Source organism: Phodopus roborovskii, unplaced genomic scaffold (genome assembly GCF_943737965.1).
Source record: "Phodopus roborovskii unplaced genomic scaffold, PHOROB, whole genome shotgun sequence".
Lineage (NCBI taxonomy): Eukaryota > Metazoa > Chordata > Mammalia > Rodentia > Cricetidae > Phodopus > Phodopus roborovskii.
Window position 1 is genome coordinate 11595766 of NW_026125295.1, and position 20955 is coordinate 11616720.

The window sequence follows — 20955 nt, forward strand, 5'->3', positions numbered from 1 at the left end:
GCAATATCCTAAAATGGTGCACGCATTGGTCACTGAATGGTATCATTTTGTTTTATTTTGTTTTGTGTGTGTTGGTTGTTTTGGGGGCACAGGGTTTCTCTGTCTAGTCCTGGTTTATCCTAGAACTTGCTCTGTAGACCAGACTGGCCTTCAACTCACAGAGATCCGACTGCCTCTGCCTCCCGAGTGCTGGGATAAAAGGTATGTGCCACCACACCCAGCTTTACTTTTATCTTTATGTTGTATGGGTGTTTTGCCTCTATGTATGCCTGTGCACCCTGCATAAGAGGTGACCACAAAGGCCAGACGACGGTGTGAAACCCCGAGACCGGAGTTATAGACTATGAGCAACCATGTGGTGCTGAGAATCTACAAGAGCACTCAGTGCTCTCAGCCACTGAGCCATCACTCCACCCACTGACTTAGACCCTAAATTAAGCTTTCTGAATAGATAAGACTGAAGGCAACAAACCCACCTAAGTTAGGAGGTGTGGAGACACCTGCAGTCCCATCACTCAGGAGGCAATGGCAGGAGATCAGAATCTGCCATCCTGTCTACATAGTAAGCTGGAGGCCAGCCCGGGCTACATGAGAGTCTATCTCAAACACACACAAGTACACACAAACACACAAAGAAAGAGAAAGACAAACAGCAAGAGGGGGGATGCTAAATAAATACTAAAATATACAAAATTCCAGTTCACAAAAATTAGTGTATAAGGAGAGTTTATGATATAGGCAGTTTAGGAAATATTGGATTGAACTTCTTTTTAAGTCAAAATATTTAATAACAACAAACACTAGGGATCTCAAAGAGGACACAAAATACATAACGTTTCTTGGACCAATTACTAAATAAAGCCTAATTAATCCTTTGAACATCACGGCCCAGGAACAAGTCTGAGAAACAAGCTTATGAAAACAGAACAGAATCCAACTCAAACTGTGGCAAGTCTGTTAAGGGATAACCTTAGCTAAAGTTAAACAATATTATCAGAATAATCTCCTCACAATCAAAACCCAAACTGGCACCTGGCATAGGGCACAACTATAGTAGTCCCAGCTAGTCTGGAGGCTGAGACCAGAGGATCTTGAGCACAGGAATTTGAATCCAGCAAGATCCCATTTTAAACAAATAAACAAAGGCCACACTTTGCAGAGAGTGAACAAAATGAGATCTCACACTACTGCCTCATTTGAGCACTGACTTTCTAGCAAGGCAAAGCTAGATGGCTGGTTGCTTCTCAATTCAAAACTCAACCTCTGAGATTCAGAGACCAAATCATATCACCTAACTAGCAAATGCCAGAGCCAATCCCCACATCCTGAAACTCACGCAATAATCCATGCTCTTAACCATGCTACTCTAACCTGTCTATTTATACAGAGTCTAAGCCCATCTCCTCAGGCAAACCAGAGGTTTGCTTTGTGCGGTTTTCAAATGAGTGCGGTTCTCTTCTCTTGGGAACTGCACTAGTTTGGTCCTATTGGTTCTCAGGCCACTCCTTTACCCAGGTGCAGATAATCTCCTTTGACTGTGCCCAGACTTTGTGCTCATCATTGATTCTAGTTTCAGCTGTGAGCCAATGAGGCCTCAAATCCAGCATCACAAACTGACTTCTCAGCCATAAACAAAGCCCCTACTTCTACCAACTAGAGGATGAGCTATCTGAAAACCTAGAGTGAGTGAAACCAACTCCACCCTCAATCAGTGGGCAGCTTTACTTCTGAAGTCTCCAGTCTCCAGCAATGGAGCCCACCCCAGCCCAGTCAATCCCAAGCCTCAGGACCTCCTAAATGCATGCCTGGTTTCCTTCCAACAGACTCCCCTCTTCCCAACAGCTTTTACCACTTTCACCTGGCACCTTCAACGCTTCCCAGTTCTAATTTCAGTTTCTCCCTTCCCCAAGACTCCTGGCTATATACTATTGGGTCAACCTACTGAAACCCCAAGAACAAGTACGATAAAACTTCTCAGACTAAAAGCATTCACCAGCTTTCTGCATCTTAAATGTGGATTCTGTATCTGCTTTAGGCACAGGAACTAAGTTAAACTTGCTGTGGTTCCCTGTAGCATTCCAATCAGAGGCTCCCTTGAGGCCTGTCAATCCTGTTATAAACTCTGCTCACTGGCTAGACAAGAAAGGACAGACCTGCTTGATCTTCTGGGCAGTGTTCACTGTTTACTTTGATAAAATCCTTATTGCACATCTCACTTGAGACTACTATTCTGGTATGGGAACATGGGTATATATTTACTTAGTAGTCTGAATCTAGTATCTAACAATTTGGAGGCAAAAAGTTAACCAATTACAAAACATGCATACAGTCTATAAATTGGGGTAAGTTCATCAAGATACGGTTTCTAATGAACCACAAATATATGTTCTTGTTTTGTTTTAGGACATATATACTCTAAGTATACAAGGAACCAAAGAATCTTTCAGAAACAAAACAGTACCACTCAACTGTCATACCACTATAGACTGTTTCAAATAAACCAGAAGGAGAATTTCTAAGAAACACAATGTCAATGGTTTTCATTCTCCATGGAGAACGTTCTGCAATAAAGGTTTTCTTCTCTTTCTTCTACATGAGGTATTTCTCCTCTTGTACCAATGCTTTTCCACAACAGAAGGAATCTTTCAAATGTGTCTAAGGGTGTGCTTGAAGTAGAAAATACCGTCTGTGGCCTGAAGGAGGCACTTCCTCCACATCTTCCCGCCCAGAACAGATCTCCCAGTCTCTATGCTGTCTCTCTTCCTTTCTCTGAAGTCCCACTGAAGACCCATCCCTCCTGTTTCAGGTCAATGCTATCCCAAGACCGCCACTCTAAACACACCCCCTCCAAACTTCCACCGTTCTGTCTTCTTCTATTGGTTCACCGAGAGTATAAGGTCTCTCCATCTTTAAAGAGTAACAAGTCCCCATCCCAGCTCAGATTTAGCCTTCTCTTTGCAGCCACATTTTCACATACCTCCCTCCTCACTTCTCACTTGGTTCAAATGACTACAGTTTGGCTTCTTCCCAAATCACTGGACTGAAACTACTCAGGCAAAGGTCACTAATGACCTCTAACTACCAAACCCAGTGGAATTCCTAAGTTCTTATCTCACTTCTGAAGAGCTGACATCACTAACCCCTCATTCCTCCTGAAAGCTCTTGGCATCCTGTAGCACCAATGCCTTTGGTTTTCCTCTGTGTTCTCTAACAGCCCTCCTTCAGAATCCTGTGTGGACACACATTTCTTTTCTAGATCCTTCAAGTTTAAACAGAGCCAGAGTTTCCGAGCTTAACTTCCTGCTCTTTGCATTCTGTCTTCTCTCCTGGGTGATACTGACTTCAGCTGACAAAAGTTAGCAAATCTTTATGTCCAAGAAGACAGGCTTCTCTCCACCATACTGATCTAACAGGCTATTAAAAATGGATAGTGTTCTACAAGAACTTCAGACTCAATGAGTCCCTAACTAATTGCATAATCTTCCCTGTAAGCCCCCATCTTGTTTACTGTTTTATTACTGCCTCATTGCCCAGAAGATAAAATGAAGACTTGCCCTTTTTCCTAGCCTCCTCCACAACTCAGTCCCTGAGTCCCAACTACGCAGCTCCCACAAGTCTCCACATTTGCCATTCTCCTAAACCTCCCCTTCCCCTCTCATCACCTTCCTTCCGACTCTCATCATCTCCCAACAAGATGCACACAACCACTTTCTTGCTGTGACCTGCCCTCTTCCAGACACATCCCATGGTAGCTAGGGTTATTACCCTGGATGTCAAATCTGATTGTGGCCCCCCAGCTTTCAGAGTCAGTGCCAACTCCTCAGCAGGAAAATCCCTTCCTGACAGGCCCCATTCCTCCAGCATCACCTCCTCCTGTTGTACACACTATAGGCCACAAGCTACTAGCCCAGAATCCCTCCACATTCTGCTACCTGGCTCACATCTTTGTACCAGCAGATACTTGGGATTCAAAGTACAAAATTCAGGGGCCACTATGAGTCTAAGACCAGTCTGACCTGGAGTGAATATTTTCTCACTCACTAGGGCCTTTCATACAGCTCCTAGAAGCTCAAGATAGGAAGAGCATAAATTTGAAGTCAGCCAGGGTTACATAATGACATTGTGTCTTAAAAAAAAAAAAAAAAAAAACCACATGAAACACTCAAGAAAAATGACTAACTCAGGTAGCTCGTACTGTGTTTACTATGTTAATTTTGTTTATTCTTCCATGGCACTCAGGCCAAAAGAACACTGAAAGACAAATTAAGAGACATAATATTTATTGTGTTGCCATGGTTTCCAAATTAACAAATAGAAGTTATTACTCCATGTTCCTAGCAACTTCCCTTCAATCCAAAATGTGAGATATCATTTTTCTTAATGAGATCTTGAAATGTATTGTATTAACCACTTTTTAAGAAAGCTTCTGGTACTTGAGGACACATATTTAAATTTTTCTGAACATAAGCACTAATGTGTATTGGATAAAACCAAAAGAATAAAATCTGGAAATTTTAACTCATCTTTTCCTAACGTCAAGCAACTACTTCATCATTTTACTCAGAGACCTTTTGACAGCAAAAACAATCTTTAAAGAACAATCTTACCAAATAAGAAAGGAAATCTAAGGTTAAGAAGTTTAGTTACCAAGGTCTTGATACAAACTAACTAATAGCCCGAGAAAAGCAAACATTGGCTCTGCAATGACACAATCTAACCGGGGAGGGAATGTGAGTCAGCGTGGACTGGGGAGGTGCTGCCAGCAGTGTCTTCCCATTTACAGTACGGGTATTGAAGGGTATGAACGGCAAAGGTGAATGTGTCAGCCACGCATAATAATGCTCCCTTAATTCCTGACAGCAATAAATCAAGGGACAGTGAGATACTGAGAGCAATACTGATTGGTCTTCCTGGTCAGTGACAGCCGGCAGGAGGTGGTAGATCTGCTAGCAAGAGGCACTTCAGTTCCATCTCCCTTCTCTCCTCAGCTAAGGGTGAGGAAGAAACAGACTGGCTCAACTTGTGCACCAAGGCACCTAAAAGAATTCTGGGTAAAGTCACAACTTTACTTCACAGAAAGGAGGAGATTTTGATTGTTTTTTTTTTTTTTTTTTTTTTTTTTTTAAACTGGGTAGAAATGGAAAAGCATTCACTTCTCAAATGGCAGTGGTAACGCATGTCTTTGATCCCAACACTCGGGAGACAGAGACAGGCAGATCGCTGTGAGTTCGAGGCCAGCCTGGTCTACAGAGTGAGTTCCAGAACAGGCTCCAAAGCTACCCTGTCTTGAAAAAACAAAAAAAATAATTTCTCATAATTGAAAAATTGACTCCTGTTTCATAAATACTGAGAACATGTTTTAACTACAACTAGAAGTAATTCTGAATTACATGGAATTATTTTTCTGACAAATCCATTTGAACAGAATAATCTGAATCAAATATATAAAGAAAGACACATGTCCAAGATAAAACTCTAACTTGTCCTGGAGTTCTTTAGGATTCACCTCTCTCCCTAGATGATGGTGTTCACACACTGAGTTCAGTAACTTCAATATACCAACAGCAGGTCCAAGTACCAAGAATTCGCTAAAGCCCACCTCTTGCCCTTGTGCTCCCAGTCAGTATTCTCAAAACCACCCTCTGAAAACTTCACCTGGGTATCTCAGAGCCACCTGAAATACAACACATGCCAACATGCAATCATGCTCCCTCCCCCCATTCTCATGCTCCCTACCATCTATCCAGATGTATTCGCCACAGAGTCCTGTCTCTGCCACCCATCCATAGCCATTCACAGAGCACCAACTGCTTAGCTCCTCATTCCAGCCACCCCACTACCCATGGCTCATGACTCACCTCCTTGCACCCACTGGTGTCTCTTCTCTGATACAATCTCCAACCTATAGTAAGTCATCCTTTTGATCATGTCACTCCCCTGCAAAAAACCTTCAATGTTTCCCCATAGCTTTTAGGACAGACTAAATCTCCTAAACATAATCCTTGAGAGTCCACCGCCAGGGTTGTCAGCCCCATCACTGCTAACGCTTGAGCCGTGCTCTGGGAAGTTGAGCGACAGCTTCAGCCTCTACCCAGGGCTGCCAGGGCACTTTCCCCACACCACCCTTCACTGTGACAGACACAAATGTCTACATACATTGCCAAACATCCCCAAAGAACAAAACTAGCCCCTAGCTGCAAACCACTAAATTGATTAGCTAATTCCTCTTCTCAGTCTCAGTTGTCACCCCAAGATAACTAGAGGCACCATAGTTAAGAGGACATAAGCCATGGGACATTCCAGTGCTAACCCATCATGCCCTTGGCAAGGTTGCTTGATGCCTCCATGGCTTGTATATTGGTCACCAATGAAATACTGATACATAAAAAGGCCTGGAGCTATTCGCTAAAGTACTGAAACAGGGTGCAACGTGAACACTGAATAAATGTTAGCTACTGCAATCCTTCAGCCTCAGCCTCACAAGCTTGCAAAGAAAAGTTCTCGGACAACTCCCTTTCCCTTGGGGGAATATCCCTCATCCTTCAAACCTCAGGTGAAAGGCCATTTCCTCCCAGGAAGCCTTCCCAAGGCCCTCAAACATGTCCCCTGTGGCACACTCTTTAACGAAACTGTTTACTGTTCTCTCAAAGCACTTAACAAAGTTATAAATACACATATTACATATTTCCTCAATTCTAAGAACGCAAGTGACTACAGCATACAGATAACCAGTTTTCAAGACAAAAAAGAATTGCTAAGTATCTGAAATTTGAGGAAGATTCCACTACATGGTCTTCAGTGTCTACTTCCTCTCCAGAATCAAAGCTAGAATCATCAACTCCATACCCTCTAAACATAGCAGTGTCCACACACAATAGGTGCTTAATAAATGTGTGCTGAAGTCCAACATTCCCAGGTGTGGCAGACCATGTCTACACAGCAAGCTCCCAGCCAGCCAGCAAGCAATTTTTGCCTGTCTTTAAAAACAAACAAACAAACAAACAAACAAACAGCCAAGTGGTGTCAGATGCCTTTATTAAGGCAGAAGCAGGTGAATCTGTAAGTCTGAAGCCAGCCTGGTCTACCTAGTGAGTCCCAGCATAGACAGAGAAATAAAAAACCGAAGTTCATGTTTGCTTTAAAAAGAAGCTATAGCCTTAAATGAAAGCTGGAATTAATACTCATAATTCCTGCTGACTATAGTAATTTTTCACATTTTAAGAAAGCTTTTGTATTTGCCAAAAATTTTTTTTAATCTTTTATTTACCATGACCTAAAAATAAATCAATTACTGAGAGTAGCAATATTACCATCAGCTCTGACCAGCTCTTATGGTTGCCCTGCCATAAACCACTGCTAGAAAGTGTCCTTTTACCTATCCACCTTCTTGTACCCTTTTCCTTAGGATGTTAACCTATAATCAAAACCCACAAACTTCCGGTTCTCCTAGATGCCTGAATGGCTATTATGTCCTTAGGCAATAGATGGTAATCCAATAAAGCAGAGCCAGCAGATGAACATATAAATAAAAAGAGTACACACACAATGGAATATTACACAGTCACTAAAAAGAATCAAGGTTGCCTACAAGAAAATTGTTAGGAGTCAGAATCAGGGAAGACTGCTATGAACAGTGTCTCCTAGACACAACAGGGTCCTTGACACTTAAGGGACTCACAGCAGCTGGAGATGCCCACCCGAGACCTACCAAAATCAAGCCAGTCAACATTTCTGCATAGCTGGGGAGGCACTCACGAGGTCCCACCCTAGCTAGAAATCTCCTGGCAGCCGATGGGAAAGGGAGAGCTAGTTTTCTCAGGGGTGTGATCCCTGCTAGGTTGCCCATGCTCCGGCAGGCAGCACTAACTGCACTTAGTGGGTCATTTAAATAAAAAAAAAAAAAAAAAAAAGAGGACATGATGTTGGGAAGGAGAGGGGGGGTGCTGTGGAGAAGCTGGGGGTAATGAGGGGTGGATATGAGCACTATATGTTGAATACATTTGAGATTCTTAAAAATAATAATAAATATATTTACAGAAAAAATGGCTAGCCGCAATCCTTTCTAGAGGCTTCAACTTCTTCTCAGGTACCACTCGTCATATATAATTGTTTAAAAAAAAAAAGGGAGGGGAGGGTAAACGATCACATATTTGTAGAAAATTGATTCTATTTCCCTGTACATGTGGTGTATGGTGTATATACACATATGTATGCTCTGGGGCACATATGTAGAGATAGGGGTAGGGGTGTGTGTGTGTGTGTGCGTGCGCATGTGTTATACACATATACTCCAGGGCATGTGTGTAGGGGTATGTGTGTATAAGTGAGTGTGTATGGTATATACACATATGCTCCAGACCACATGTCTAGAGTGCATGTATGCATGGTGTGTATTACACACATATACTCCAGGCCACATGTGTGGTGGTGGTGGTGTGTGTGTGTGTGTTGGTAGTGGTGTAGTGGTATGTACACATATGCTCCAGGTCACATGTGCAGGTTCCATGGACAATTCTGAGAGTGGTTCCTGCCCTCCACCTTGCTGAGGCAGGGTCTCTGCACTATGTACTTCAGACTAGCTGGCCCTCAAGTTTTCAGGCAATCCTCCTGCCTCCTCCTTTCATCTCACCATAAGTGTAAAAAGATTACAGATGCTTGCTACCACATCTGACTCTTTACATGAGTTTCTGGGATATGAACATGTCAGGGTGTGGGACAAGGTCGTTTACCACTTAACTCTCTCCCTAATCCACCTCCAATTTTAAACCAAACACTTCAGTAATTTTAAGTTTTACCTAAAAGTATATAACTTACGTAAATACTTATGATCACTGGAAAGGACTGGGTTTTTGTGGAGTTTTTTTTTTTTTTTTTTCACCTTTAAAATACCATTTTTAGTTTTAAAAAAATACCTAGCTTCTAATGCAATTTTATAGCCAGTTTTTAGTTAACTTTTCTTTAATACTCTACTACTCAATTTTTAGATAATGTTACTCCAAATACTCTTCTATAGAATTGGGCTTCTACACTAAAATGCTTGCTAAACAAGCATGGAAACCAGAGTTCAGTCCCTGGAACTCACATTAAAAGCATTACACACCTGTAACCTAGCACCGAGCAGGTGGAGAGACAAACTGGCCAGCTCCAGGTTCAGTAAGAGACCCTCCCTCAAACATAAATAAAAAAGCATTTGACACACAAGCTTGATGATGTGACTCTGAGCCCCAGACCCCACAGAAAGAAGAGAAAAATGACTCCTGAAAGCTGGCCTGACCGCCACAGGCACACTGTGGCATACACACACATTCAAAATGAAAAACACGGAAAAGAGCAATTGAGGAAGACGCTCTGCCCTTCATGTTTGTGCACACACAAGAAGAAGTAACTTTAAAAGAGTGTGGTGACGCAAATCAGTGTTTACAATGGGAGTGGGGGAACAGGACAGACTCAGGAGAGTCAGAATTTTAAGGTTTACATCGGGAATTTGAGACCAGGCTAGTAGGCTACGTGAGAAAAGGCAAAAAAGTTCAAATTTAAAAAACTAAGGGATATCACTGCCAACTTACCTAACTGAAAAGTTTTTAATAGTTTTATATATACCTGCTAAAAGTTCACCCTTCTGAAGTATGTCATTCAGTGTTTTTAGTCTAATCATAGAGTTTTACAATCATCACTATTATCAAATTCCAGGAGGTTCCATTACACACACAAAGAAACCCATACACCTGAGAAATCACTCCCTAATGCTCCGAGTTCTTGTATCACAATCCATTAACTTCTATGGATTTGCCTAGCCTGGCATTTCATACAAATAAAAACACAATTAAATGTTTTTATTCATAATTCAAACGCTAACTAACTTTCAAGAGGAAACAATGCTAACCCTAAATGAGCCCTTTACTAAGGTCAAGTGTGCAGCTACAGTCAGAGTCTGAAACACAAGAGCTACCCTAATGCCCAAATACAACAGGAGATGCTTCAAAGAATCCAAAAGCAGTGTCCCATCCCATTTCTCCATCCTCTCCACCCCACACTGCCTGAAGTTATCAACAAATACAAACAAAAGCAACCTAGAAGCTCTGCTGGTAAATAGCAAGGCCCAGAGTCCAGCAAAACACAGGATCCAGCTCAGTTGGTGGTGCTTGCCTAGCATGGACAAAGCCCTAGGCTCTGGCTCCAGCACCACATAAACCAGATATGGTGACACATGCTTGTAATCCCAGCATTGGGAGGTGGAGACAAGAGGACTATAAGTTCACAGTCATCCTTGGCTATAGAGGGAGTTCAAGGCCAGCCTGGACTACATGAAACAATTTCTCAAAAGACAACCACAAAAAATAAACAAGTAAATAAATGTCCACTACAATGTTTCAAAAAGCAACCTCAGATTGCAGTTTCTGTCAACATTCACCCAGTAACTCTGGGAGCTATGAGGCCCCAGTGAACCTTACCACAGTTTTCAGAACTCCAAAATTCTAAGTATCCTATGTGATGTGCCTGAAACATACAGAACCCACATAATTATAATAAAAAATTAATCTCAAGAATTCTCAGAGAATCAAATTCAGAAGGGATCCAATTCTAAGAACACATTACCAGGACACATTTATTAGCTTGTGAAAGGCCAACTATAATGTCTTGTTCCTAACAAATATCTTACAGATATCTGATAAATAAGAGTCCTAATGCCTGCCCCCCCCCGCATCTGTGTGCATCCCCTGTGCTTCTAATGCTGCCCCCCCCCAGTATCTGTGTGCATCCTCTGAGCTCCTCAGCACATACCTCTCTAGCGATGCTACTCAAAGCTTCATCTTCTGCAGAAAATCGATCTTTCACAGGTGTTCTTTTCCTTCCAGAACCAGGCGTCCCCATCTTGTTTCTTTTTTAAGTAATTCTTTAACTCTGAAAAAATGAGTTTATTCGTCTTCAGCCCTGAAATAAACAAAAACAGTAAGTTAGGGTGCTTTCCTTGTGGAATCTTAAGACTTAGTTCAAACATTCAATTTTGACACTGCAATTCTATTTCTCTTCAAACAAATCAGTGACTGAGTTTCTTTGTTCACTACCAAATTATCTCAGTGCATTTTAGAATATTTAAATTTATATCAATTACCAACTTGCTAACTTCACTCAGCTATATCACAAGATATATGTTCTCTTAGTTCAGAAAACAGTAATCAAGTTGTAATTATACTTAACAAAATAAAATTAATATGGCTTTTTCTAAAATCTACTTCTAATAATGAAAGATATTCCAGAAAAGGCATTTAGCCTGAAGTTTTAGAACATACTGACAAAATTTTAATATTGAGCTTTAAAGTAACAGAAAGACAAATTTGCTTTTTAGTGTAATTTAAAAACCAACTCCAATTAAATCACAACACACAGAACAATGAATTGGAGGTTTGTTATTCTGCAGTTACTTATAGCTAGCACTGTTCATGCAATAATATCTGAGTTCTAGCTTTGGCCAGGTACTACAAGTGCTGAAGATGTAGTGACAAACAGGCAGTCAAGCAATGAAGGCTGTGTCTATGCAGCAGGCAGGGGTGGTACAAGCCTCTAATCCCAGCACCCAGGAGGCAGAGAGAGGTCCCCGGGACCTCTGTGAGTTTGAGGCTAGCCTGGTCTACAGAACAAGTCCCAGGATGGGCTCCAAAGCTACAGAGAAACCTTGTCTCGAAAATAAAACAACAAAAATGTACCTATGCACATAAAATCAGATATATGTGTTGTGGGATATTAGTACACTGTGAAGAGGTATTGTTGTGATTGGTATAATAAAAAAGCTGAACAGGCCAATAGCTAGGCAAAAGAAATAGGTGGGACTTCCAGGCAGAGAGAGGAAAATGATTAACTGAAGCTCGAAGGAGACACCATGAAGACTCGGGGAGTCTGACATTCAGAATGAAATAAAGGTAAAAAGTCACATGGTAAAACATATATTAATATAAGCAGGTTAATTTAAGTTATAAGAGCTAATAGGACAAGCCTAGGCTAAGGCTGAGCTTTCATAATTAATAGTAAGTCTCCATGCTCCATGTCATCATTATTTGTGAACTGGGGCCAAAGGGAAAATCCACCTACATATATATGAGTATGTGTGTAAAGCATATGTATGTATGTATGTACATATATATACACATACATAAATACATAATCATGAGAGTTAGTAGCAAAACTGTCTAAAGGAACAAAAGGAGCTAACTTGGGGGAAGAAAGCATGGGAGAGAACACAATTACAATAATATATATATATACATGTATGAAATGTTCCTATGAATATATGCCAACAAAATTGTATTCTTAAAAAGCATATATCTAGAGCCTATTACAATTGTTATTATTAGATACACCTACTTATAGAGGAAAGACAAACTTCTTCTTCTAGAATTTAATAACAGGGATGATAAAGACAACCTAACCTGAGATTGATGCCCATGAGAGAGAGTCCAGTTCAGCTGCAAAAGCTGTGTCAAGCTCTGGGTTCAATTTCTATCACATCCACCCCATGACAGAGTGCAAAATGCATGACAAACAGCATGATACCCCCCCTTTTCTAGATATATTGCTGAGAAACAGCTCATTTAACCCAATACCCAGTAATTCAAATGTTTTTTTTTCCTAATTTTAAGAGAAGAAACTGGAGACATTTCATTACAATAAGACACACCAAGATCCGCAAGTTAGTTTGCCTCCTTAGAATAGGCTATGTTAAAAATACGAGTGACTTTAATGTACCTGAATTTACTTGCTTCGAGAAAATTGAGCACAAATACCCCACCAAAAGTGTTTTTCCAAATAAAAATTCATGCCAATCCTATCTTTTCTGACAGAACTTATTACCTAGGGCTTGCTTACTTTTTTGTCTGTTTATTTTAAGATTTGAGTAATTGCCTGAATGTCTATGTAACACATGTGTACCTTGTGCCTGAAGAGAACAGAAGATGGCAGTAGAACTCCAGAACCAGAGCAACAGCCTGCTGTGAGCCACCACGTGGGTGCTGGCCACTGAACCAGGGCCCTCTGAAAGCAGAAAGAGCTCTTAACTGCTGAGACACCTCTCTAGCCCTAAATCAGCTTACATTCCTCAGTAAAGGTGGATCCTAGGCCTGATGGCATGCACCTTTAATCCCGGAGGGGAGGAGGCAAAGGCACATGAATTTTTCTGTGAGTTTGATGCCAGCCTGAGTTCCAGGCTAGACACAGCTACACAGTGAGACCCTTTCTCAAAGCACAAAACAAATTAGGACTGAGGACGACTTATCTCTTCACTTTAAAAAATAAATCACATTTGAATGGAAGCAAACAAATTTTCCTCTCTGAAAGGAACAACTGATAAATTATTTATTGAAAAGTATGGAAGAATTTTCTTAGAGGTCTCCAATCTTTCTCCACGAAGGCTCAAATGAATCACAATAGATTTAAAAGTACCAAGTATTCCAGAAATATCTTCCTCTTTTTTTTTTTTTTTTTTTTTTAAACAGGGTTTCTCTGTGTAACAACCCTCTCTAGCTGTCCTAGAACTAGCTCTGTAAACAAGGCTGACCTGGAAATCACAGAAATCCGCCCTCCTCTGCCTCCCAAGTGCTGGGATTAAAGGTATGTGCCACTACCACTACTTACTGCTGACCAGAAAGTCTCTTTTGTTTCGTTTTGTGGAGACAAGGTTTCTCTATGTATCCCTGGCTGTCCTGGAACTCACCTGCCCTACCTCCTCAGTCCTGGGATTGAAGGTGTGTGTCACCACTGCCTGGCTTTTTAAAATATCTTTAATTACCTCTTGTACTTATGTAACTTAATAAACTGGCAAAAGGCCATTCCTCACCTTTAATTATAATTCTAGGCTGTGGTCTTTTATGGTCCTTGGGGCTGAACCCAAGGCTGCACAATAGATAAGGCAATGACGATATGAATGAGCTACATACTCAGGCCCCTTTCTTTCTTTCTTTCTCTGGAGATGGGTCCTCATTATCCTGACCTGAGCTCATGGAAATACATCACTGTGCTGGCCACAGATTCAGGCTTCTAACTAAACAGAGATAGCCTGGGACCATCTTCTTCAGCATGCACATGTGATATCCAGCATTCATGTACAATACCCTAGCCAAGCTAAAGATTTCTGCTACTAAACAGAGCTAGCCTTGAGTCATCTTCAGCATGTGATACCCTAGCCAAGCTAAAGCCTTCTGTTGACTCAAAGAATGATCCATTAAAAAAAAAAATTAAGATACTTCTGATTATAACCATTTTACTGTGAAGGACATTTATATAATGAAAAGGCTGTAAGGGATTTTATGATATTTGAAGTCTACTTCTGTGAACATAGAGGAAAACCTGAGTTTCAGGTCTCCTTAGCAGAAGGCAACCAGTCTACACAGAAACAGAACTAAATAAATTATTCAATAGTATACTTAAAATTCTGTGCAAATTTTTCTACATAAATTCTACCTCAAAAGAAAAAAGATCTCTATGCAAATTTTAAATTCAGCTAATGATGTGCAAGCTAAAATACACAGTGTTGAGATGTACTGGTCTCTGCTACTTATTTACGCAACACCAAAGACAAAGTGATGGGATATAGATGGCAAATGCATTGCACTTAGTTACAACTATTTCAATGTTCCTGTATGATTGAAAGCTTTCTAAATAACATATCTGGGGAAAGTAATGGTTGAGAAGAATGAATGAGTAGGTCAACAAAAGGCATGAGAACAGAGAAAGCATATTTTTTTTTAAACACTTGATTTGAAAAAAGAAGAAAAAAAACAGTAAAGGTAGTCTGATACAAATAGTTAACATATGCACTTGAAAAAAAGTGATTGGCAAAGGAAAGAATGATCCAATTCCTTGAATTAAGAGTGATCAGAGGAGAGAGAGGAGCAAAAGGAATTATTCAAGATGTCACTCCTTCAAATATCAAGATGAGATCAGTACATCCAATGAGTAAATCAATTGCAAAATCCATAGAAATAAAAATTACATCAAGAAACAGACAACAGTATAAGAATTTTTCAATGTAGCTGAGCGTGGTGGCATTTCTCTCAAGATTTTAAGTTTCACATGTTTTGGGTTACAGAATAAGAATCTGTCTCAAAAAGAATTATGAAACAAAAGACAGAAAATAACTACATAAACCAAAACCCTAGGATTTCATAGAATAAGAGAAGGGGAAACTGAACAAAAACTCACTCTCCAAAGAACATCAGAACCTACAATGGTTTATGAAACATAATGCCTAACTCCACAGGTTACCTGAGAACTGTAAAAAATGCCTTTTTAAGTCTCCTGATCTGAACATATACTATTCTCCATACCCAACACAACAGATAATCTGTCCACTTCCTATATTCATAAAATGGTGGTCAGTGGCTGCATTTCTTTCCTTGCTAACCCTTCTAGTCTATAAATGAACAGTAATAGGTTATAGGTCTGAGGCAGTTTTCATGATAATCGGTTATCAACCATAGAGAACCCAAACTTGTATGATGTAAGTTTACCAACACCCTGATTAGCAAACTACTGTCTAGTGTCGTTCAAATGGCCTTCTTTCTCTATGTCTGTTAAGTATTTCAGAGAATGAAACAGTAGGAAAAAATTACACATACTGTTAAAGATAGAAACTTAAAACTGAAATAAACACAAAAAACAAGAAAAAGGTCTGGGAAGACAGCTCATTGGGTAAGAGTACTTAGTGTGCAAGCATCCCTAGCACCCCTGTAAAAAAAAAAAAATAACTGAGTGTAACCTTGTACCTGTAACCTCAGCACTACAGGAGGTTAAAATAGGAAGATGACTGAGTTTGATGGCTGCCAACCTAGCTCTAGATTTAGCAAAAGACCCTGTTTCAGAGGAGTCAGGTGAAGGATGCCAGGCACCTCCTTTGGCACCACACACACATGTGCATATACAACACATACCCACACATACACACACATACAATAAAAATACTATAAACAAGTGAAAGTGAACAATATAAACCAGGTAACAAAAAACAAAGCTGAAAGCAAAAACAATAAAGACACCTGTAATTAATTTAAAATTTTTGATATAATTAATATGGAAGTTTTGTTTTTTTTTAACAAAATATGTCATATAGCTTTACTTGTTCTATACTTTAAAAAATACCTGCTATTTTAAAGGCATGCCTTCAATCTCAGGACTCGGAAAGCAGAGGCAGGCAGATTTCTATGAATTTGAGGCCAGCCTGGTCTACATAGCAAGTTACAGACCAGCCAAGATTATATAGTGAGACTCCCATCTCAAATTTAGAAAGAAAAAAAAAAAAAGACAGACAGGCAGGCAGGCAGGCAGGCAGGTCTACCAAGAATTTTCAAGGCACTTTTTGTACAGTATGGCCATTGCTTTGTGGCTGAACAGAAGAGAACAATGGGAAAATCAAAGAAAAATGTCAGAGAGGTACCTATAGTATCTATGTATCCATCTTTTTGACCCAGTACTCACAACCCTCTGTAATTCCAGTCCCAGGGAATCTGAGGCCTCTTCTGGCCTTTGCAGGCACCGTACATGCATGGAACACAGATATACATGCAGGCAACACACTCATACACATAAGAAAAATTATCTTAAGGACGGCCTATTTATTTTTCTTTTATTTTTCTTTTGTTTTATCTTTTGGTATTGTATCCAAGAAACCATTGCCTATTCCAAGGCCACAATATTAATTCCCGCTTCTGTTATTCAGGGACCAAACTTCATTCTTTTTCATGTTCTATGTGTTGAGTTGAAAAGACTATCCTTTCTCTACTAAAATATCATGTTACCCTTATTAAAAAAAAAAAAAAATCAGGTGGTGGGCCAAGATGACTCCGTGGGTATTCGTGTTTGCCAAGCAAGGCTGGCAACAGACCTGAATCCAATTCCCAAAACCCATGTAAAGGCACAAGAAAAAAAAAAAAACAAGTCCACAAAATGTTCTCTTACCACATACCTGCGCCATGCATGGCTCACCCACACACTCACTAATAAGTAAGTAGAACTTTTTATCACCTGGCTATAAACCTAATGGCGGATGGGGATGGGGGGTGGCGGCTGCACACCACCAATCTGTATACTTTTCTTTACACTTTATGCTTGCACCACACCATCTTCATTGGTGTGGCTCTGTATGATGTTTTAAAGTTAGAAAAAGCAAGTCATCCAACTTATAACTTGTTCCTTTAAGATTTTTGGCATGCGAGTCCTGTGCACTTCCATGTAAATTTTAATAACAGTTTGTCAGGTTTTTTTTTAGAAAAAAATAAATGAAAAAGGGAAAAAAGCACCCTCATAATTACTCTATAAGTCAATTAGGGAACAACTTTAATAATGTTAAAGCCCAAAAGGATGGGATTTTTTCCAGTTATTTTGGTCCTCTTTATGTTGTTCTACAATATCATGTTTTCAATGTGTAGGTCTTGCATTTCTTTATTAAATCCATTCCTATGTCACAAGTGTCATTCAGAAGCTCAAACAGGTTAAGTTTCTATAAACTGTTACATTCAATAGAAAATTCTGTTTTCAGTGACACAAAAAAAAAAAAAAACAAAAAAAAAAAAAAACAGAGGTTTAAGGAGAAGGTGACAAGAAAAGCTCGGAAGTCAACTCTCTGATCTATTTCGTCTCAGTTGAGCCGACGGCGGGCAGGTGAGAAAGTGTACCTTTTCAAACACAAATACAAGCTAGGTGTGGTGGCCCGCAGCTATGATCCCCACACTTGGAAGGCTGAGGCAGGGCTTGTGGCAACAATAATGGCACCGCTTTAGATCTCATACTGAGTGAGAGATGCATTTTTGATGCAACAACAATGCCTCCAAGGACACTGACACTCACATATACACGCCAATACAGACACAGACACATAATTAATACATCTTTTTAAACTAAATCTAAAAAATTAATAATAAAGAAGGCAAAATCAAATTAGTAAATATGATTGTCCCAATTTCTTTTTAATCTATAATAAGAGAAAACGGAAAATGGCACATCTGACATTAACAGCTTTAGGCCACAGCTGGTCAACATCATGTAATAAATGGCAGCCTCAGAAAACAGAAGGGAAACAAAGAAGAGACAAATTTAATATGCCTATTCAGTAGAAAGATGGAAAATGGCACATAAACCAAGCCAGCAAGCGTGCTAACCTATGCACGTATAAATAATAACAAAAGCAATCCAGCCACACCTTCACTGTAAGCTTTAATGCTCTTGAGTAACATGGACATTAGCAGAGCTACTTCCTAGCAGAAAGGCATGAACTTTGGGCCGTGGAAACAGCTCAGAAACTAGAGCCCTTGCTGTAAAAGGATGAGAACAGGAGTTTGGACTTCCAGCAGCTGTGTAAAAGACAAGTGGATGTGTCCCCTGTTCCCTCTCCATTTGAGCCCCCATGTAATCCCAGGACACCCATCTCTAGGGCAAGCTGGATAGTTAGATAAGTGATCAGCAAGCTTCAGGTTCACAGACAGACATTGCCTTATAAGCAACTAAGGATACCTGACTTCAACCTCTAACCTGCACATACATGTACACCCACAGTGAGTATAGCCAGCAGTGACTGTTCCAGAATATGGGCCTTAGAGAGGGACTCCAACAAGAAATACGCAATCTGACCTCTACAAAGCTGTGCAGCATCTCTAGATGGCAGACATGAGAGACAGGCCAAAGAAAAAGTCATCACTTAAAGTTCTCTGTATAATATACAGTTAGACCTCCAAGACACTACCCACAGCCAAGCCAGAAACAAAGATTACATATTGTGGATATTTCTGTGAAATGTCCACTAGAGGCAATACAGGAAGTAGTAGCACAAGCCTTTAATGCCAGCACGTGGGAGGCAGAGGCAGGTAGATCTTTGTGATGAATTCAAGGCCAGCCTGGTCTACATTGTGAGTTCCAGGACAGCCAGAGCTACACAAAGAAACCCTGTCTAGGAAAAGAAAAAAGAAAAAGATAGGAAGCAGACCCCTCCTTTAAGAGCCTGCAAAAGGGAGCAAAGGCAGTGGTTTCTTCTCAGAGTAATGAAAATGCTCTGGGGCGGGACAGTGCTGTTGTTGCCTAGACAGCTCTATAAACGCATTAAAACCACTGTAAAGACTATCACTTTAAATGGGTAAATGCCGTGATACGTAAGAAATAATCTCAGTGCAGTGGTGGCGGCAGCAGCGGTGCACACCTTTGATCCCAGCACTGGGGAGGCAGAAGCACAAGGCTCTCTGTGAGTTCAAGGCCAGCCTGGTCTACAGAGCAAGTTCCAGGACAGCTGGGGCTACACATAGAGAAACTCTGTCTCAAAATAATTATAATAATAATAACCTCTTAAACTTCAGACAGATTTGAAAGTGAGGTTCAAGAACTCTCACAGGAAACAAAAAGAAAAAAAGACAGAAACTAAAGAGTCAGTGGTTAAATGAGCATAAGGAGTAGGGTCTGCAATGGTGACATTTGAGAAAGTAAGGAGAGAAGGATGAGGGGAGGGTGTGAAGTTGAGGACAGCTTCCAGACTGAAAATGCCAGTTCAACACCAGTGTCTGATTCACACCGAGGTGTGTAGCAATGAGTTATCACAATGAACTCAAACACTGCAAATGAGACAATACTAAGCCCCTGAGACTAGGAAAAGTAGTTATAGAGAAGGTGATGGTTAGAATGCCTTCAATTTCTAGGAGTTCTGGACTCAAGAAGATAGACTAATGAAGCAAAGCCACAGATAACCTGCAATCAACCTATAACCCAATCAAGACATGCTCTTCCCAAACTTGACTGTGAAAACATCCCAGATATGTAAGAGCTCAAAACTTCACCTATTTTACAGCTTTTTTTTTTAGAAAGCTATTAAAATACTTCATCAAATCAAAGAGGAGAATCAAAAGACCTAAGCATATGAGAAATAAATCTAACACGAGCCTGGCATTGATGATGCATGCCTTTAACCCCTGCATTCTGGAGGCAGAGGCAAGTGAGTTCGAAGCCAGTCTGGTCTACAGAGTTAGTTCCAGGACAGGCTCCAAAGCTACATAGACAAACCCTGTCTCGGAAAAGAAAAGAAAGGAAAAAAACAAAACAAAACTCTTAACACGAAAGAGGAGCATTAGTGGTTATTAAAAAAAAAAATTGAAGCCATGTAACTCAAAACATAACAGAGGACCACTATCATCACTAAACTCCCAGTCTTTGGGATGTCCCTTTAACCTAAATCCTATGTGCACATTTTCATCTGAATTCAGTCTGCCTTGACCCCATGTGGAGCTGTGGTCCCTTCCTCTGATGCATGGACAGTCTGACCTACTTCACAGCAGGGCATTTAAGTTTTATCTATCCCTGAAAACCAGAACGTGATGCGCTGGCAAAAAGCATACAAAGCAGCCTGCTCCCCTAACCACATTTTTCCAGATACTTACTAATACCTTCTAAACATTTCAGCTACAATAGACGGCTTGATTATAATGGCCATGATTCTCAGAATTCATTAACAAGTCTTTCCAGAACTATACCCACCAAGGGCTCAAGGAAGACTCTTACTATTGTCTGCTCTCATTCTGCCTAGTAGTGGGCAAAATGGGCTTTCCTTTCATAGCTACTCAGTTTCCCAAAGCCAAACTATATAGCACTCAAAGACACATGCTGTGGCAAAGACTGGCTTACTACTCCCCTTTTCTGCCTGGACCCCAGTGTTATCCTATGTTCTCCCCCTTCCTGGGAGCTGAGTAGTCATTTCACTGCGTTCTATCAGTGCCATGCGGGCAAGGCAAGCGCACAGGTCCAGGTGTGCCATCAAACTTCCTGAAATCTACCACACTCCCTCTCACTGTCTGGCATCTGCCAGTCAGATGCAAAGCACTGGTAAGGCCCTCCAAGGCCCTAGGGAATAGGAAAGTCCCCAGATAAAAAGCTAAAATTCCTCCATGTCTGTGGAATAGACTAACTCTAACTGATTTCCAGCTCACAGCAGACAAG

General features: G+C 40.5%; 1 protein-coding gene across 1 annotated transcript in view; it reads right to left on the reverse strand.

Moving 5' to 3' along the window:
• Lrrfip2 (LRR binding FLII interacting protein 2) overlaps nucleotides 1-20955 on the reverse strand; it is a 98377-nt gene that overhangs the window by 66617 nt on the left and 10805 nt on the right. Inside the window, exon 3 of the mRNA XM_051203266.1 lies at nucleotides 10783-10932. Coding sequence (XP_051059223.1) covers nucleotides 10783-10872 — 90 coding nt within the window. The 5' untranslated portion in view covers nucleotides 10873-10932. The remainder of the gene's footprint in view (nucleotides 1-10782; nucleotides 10933-20955) is intronic.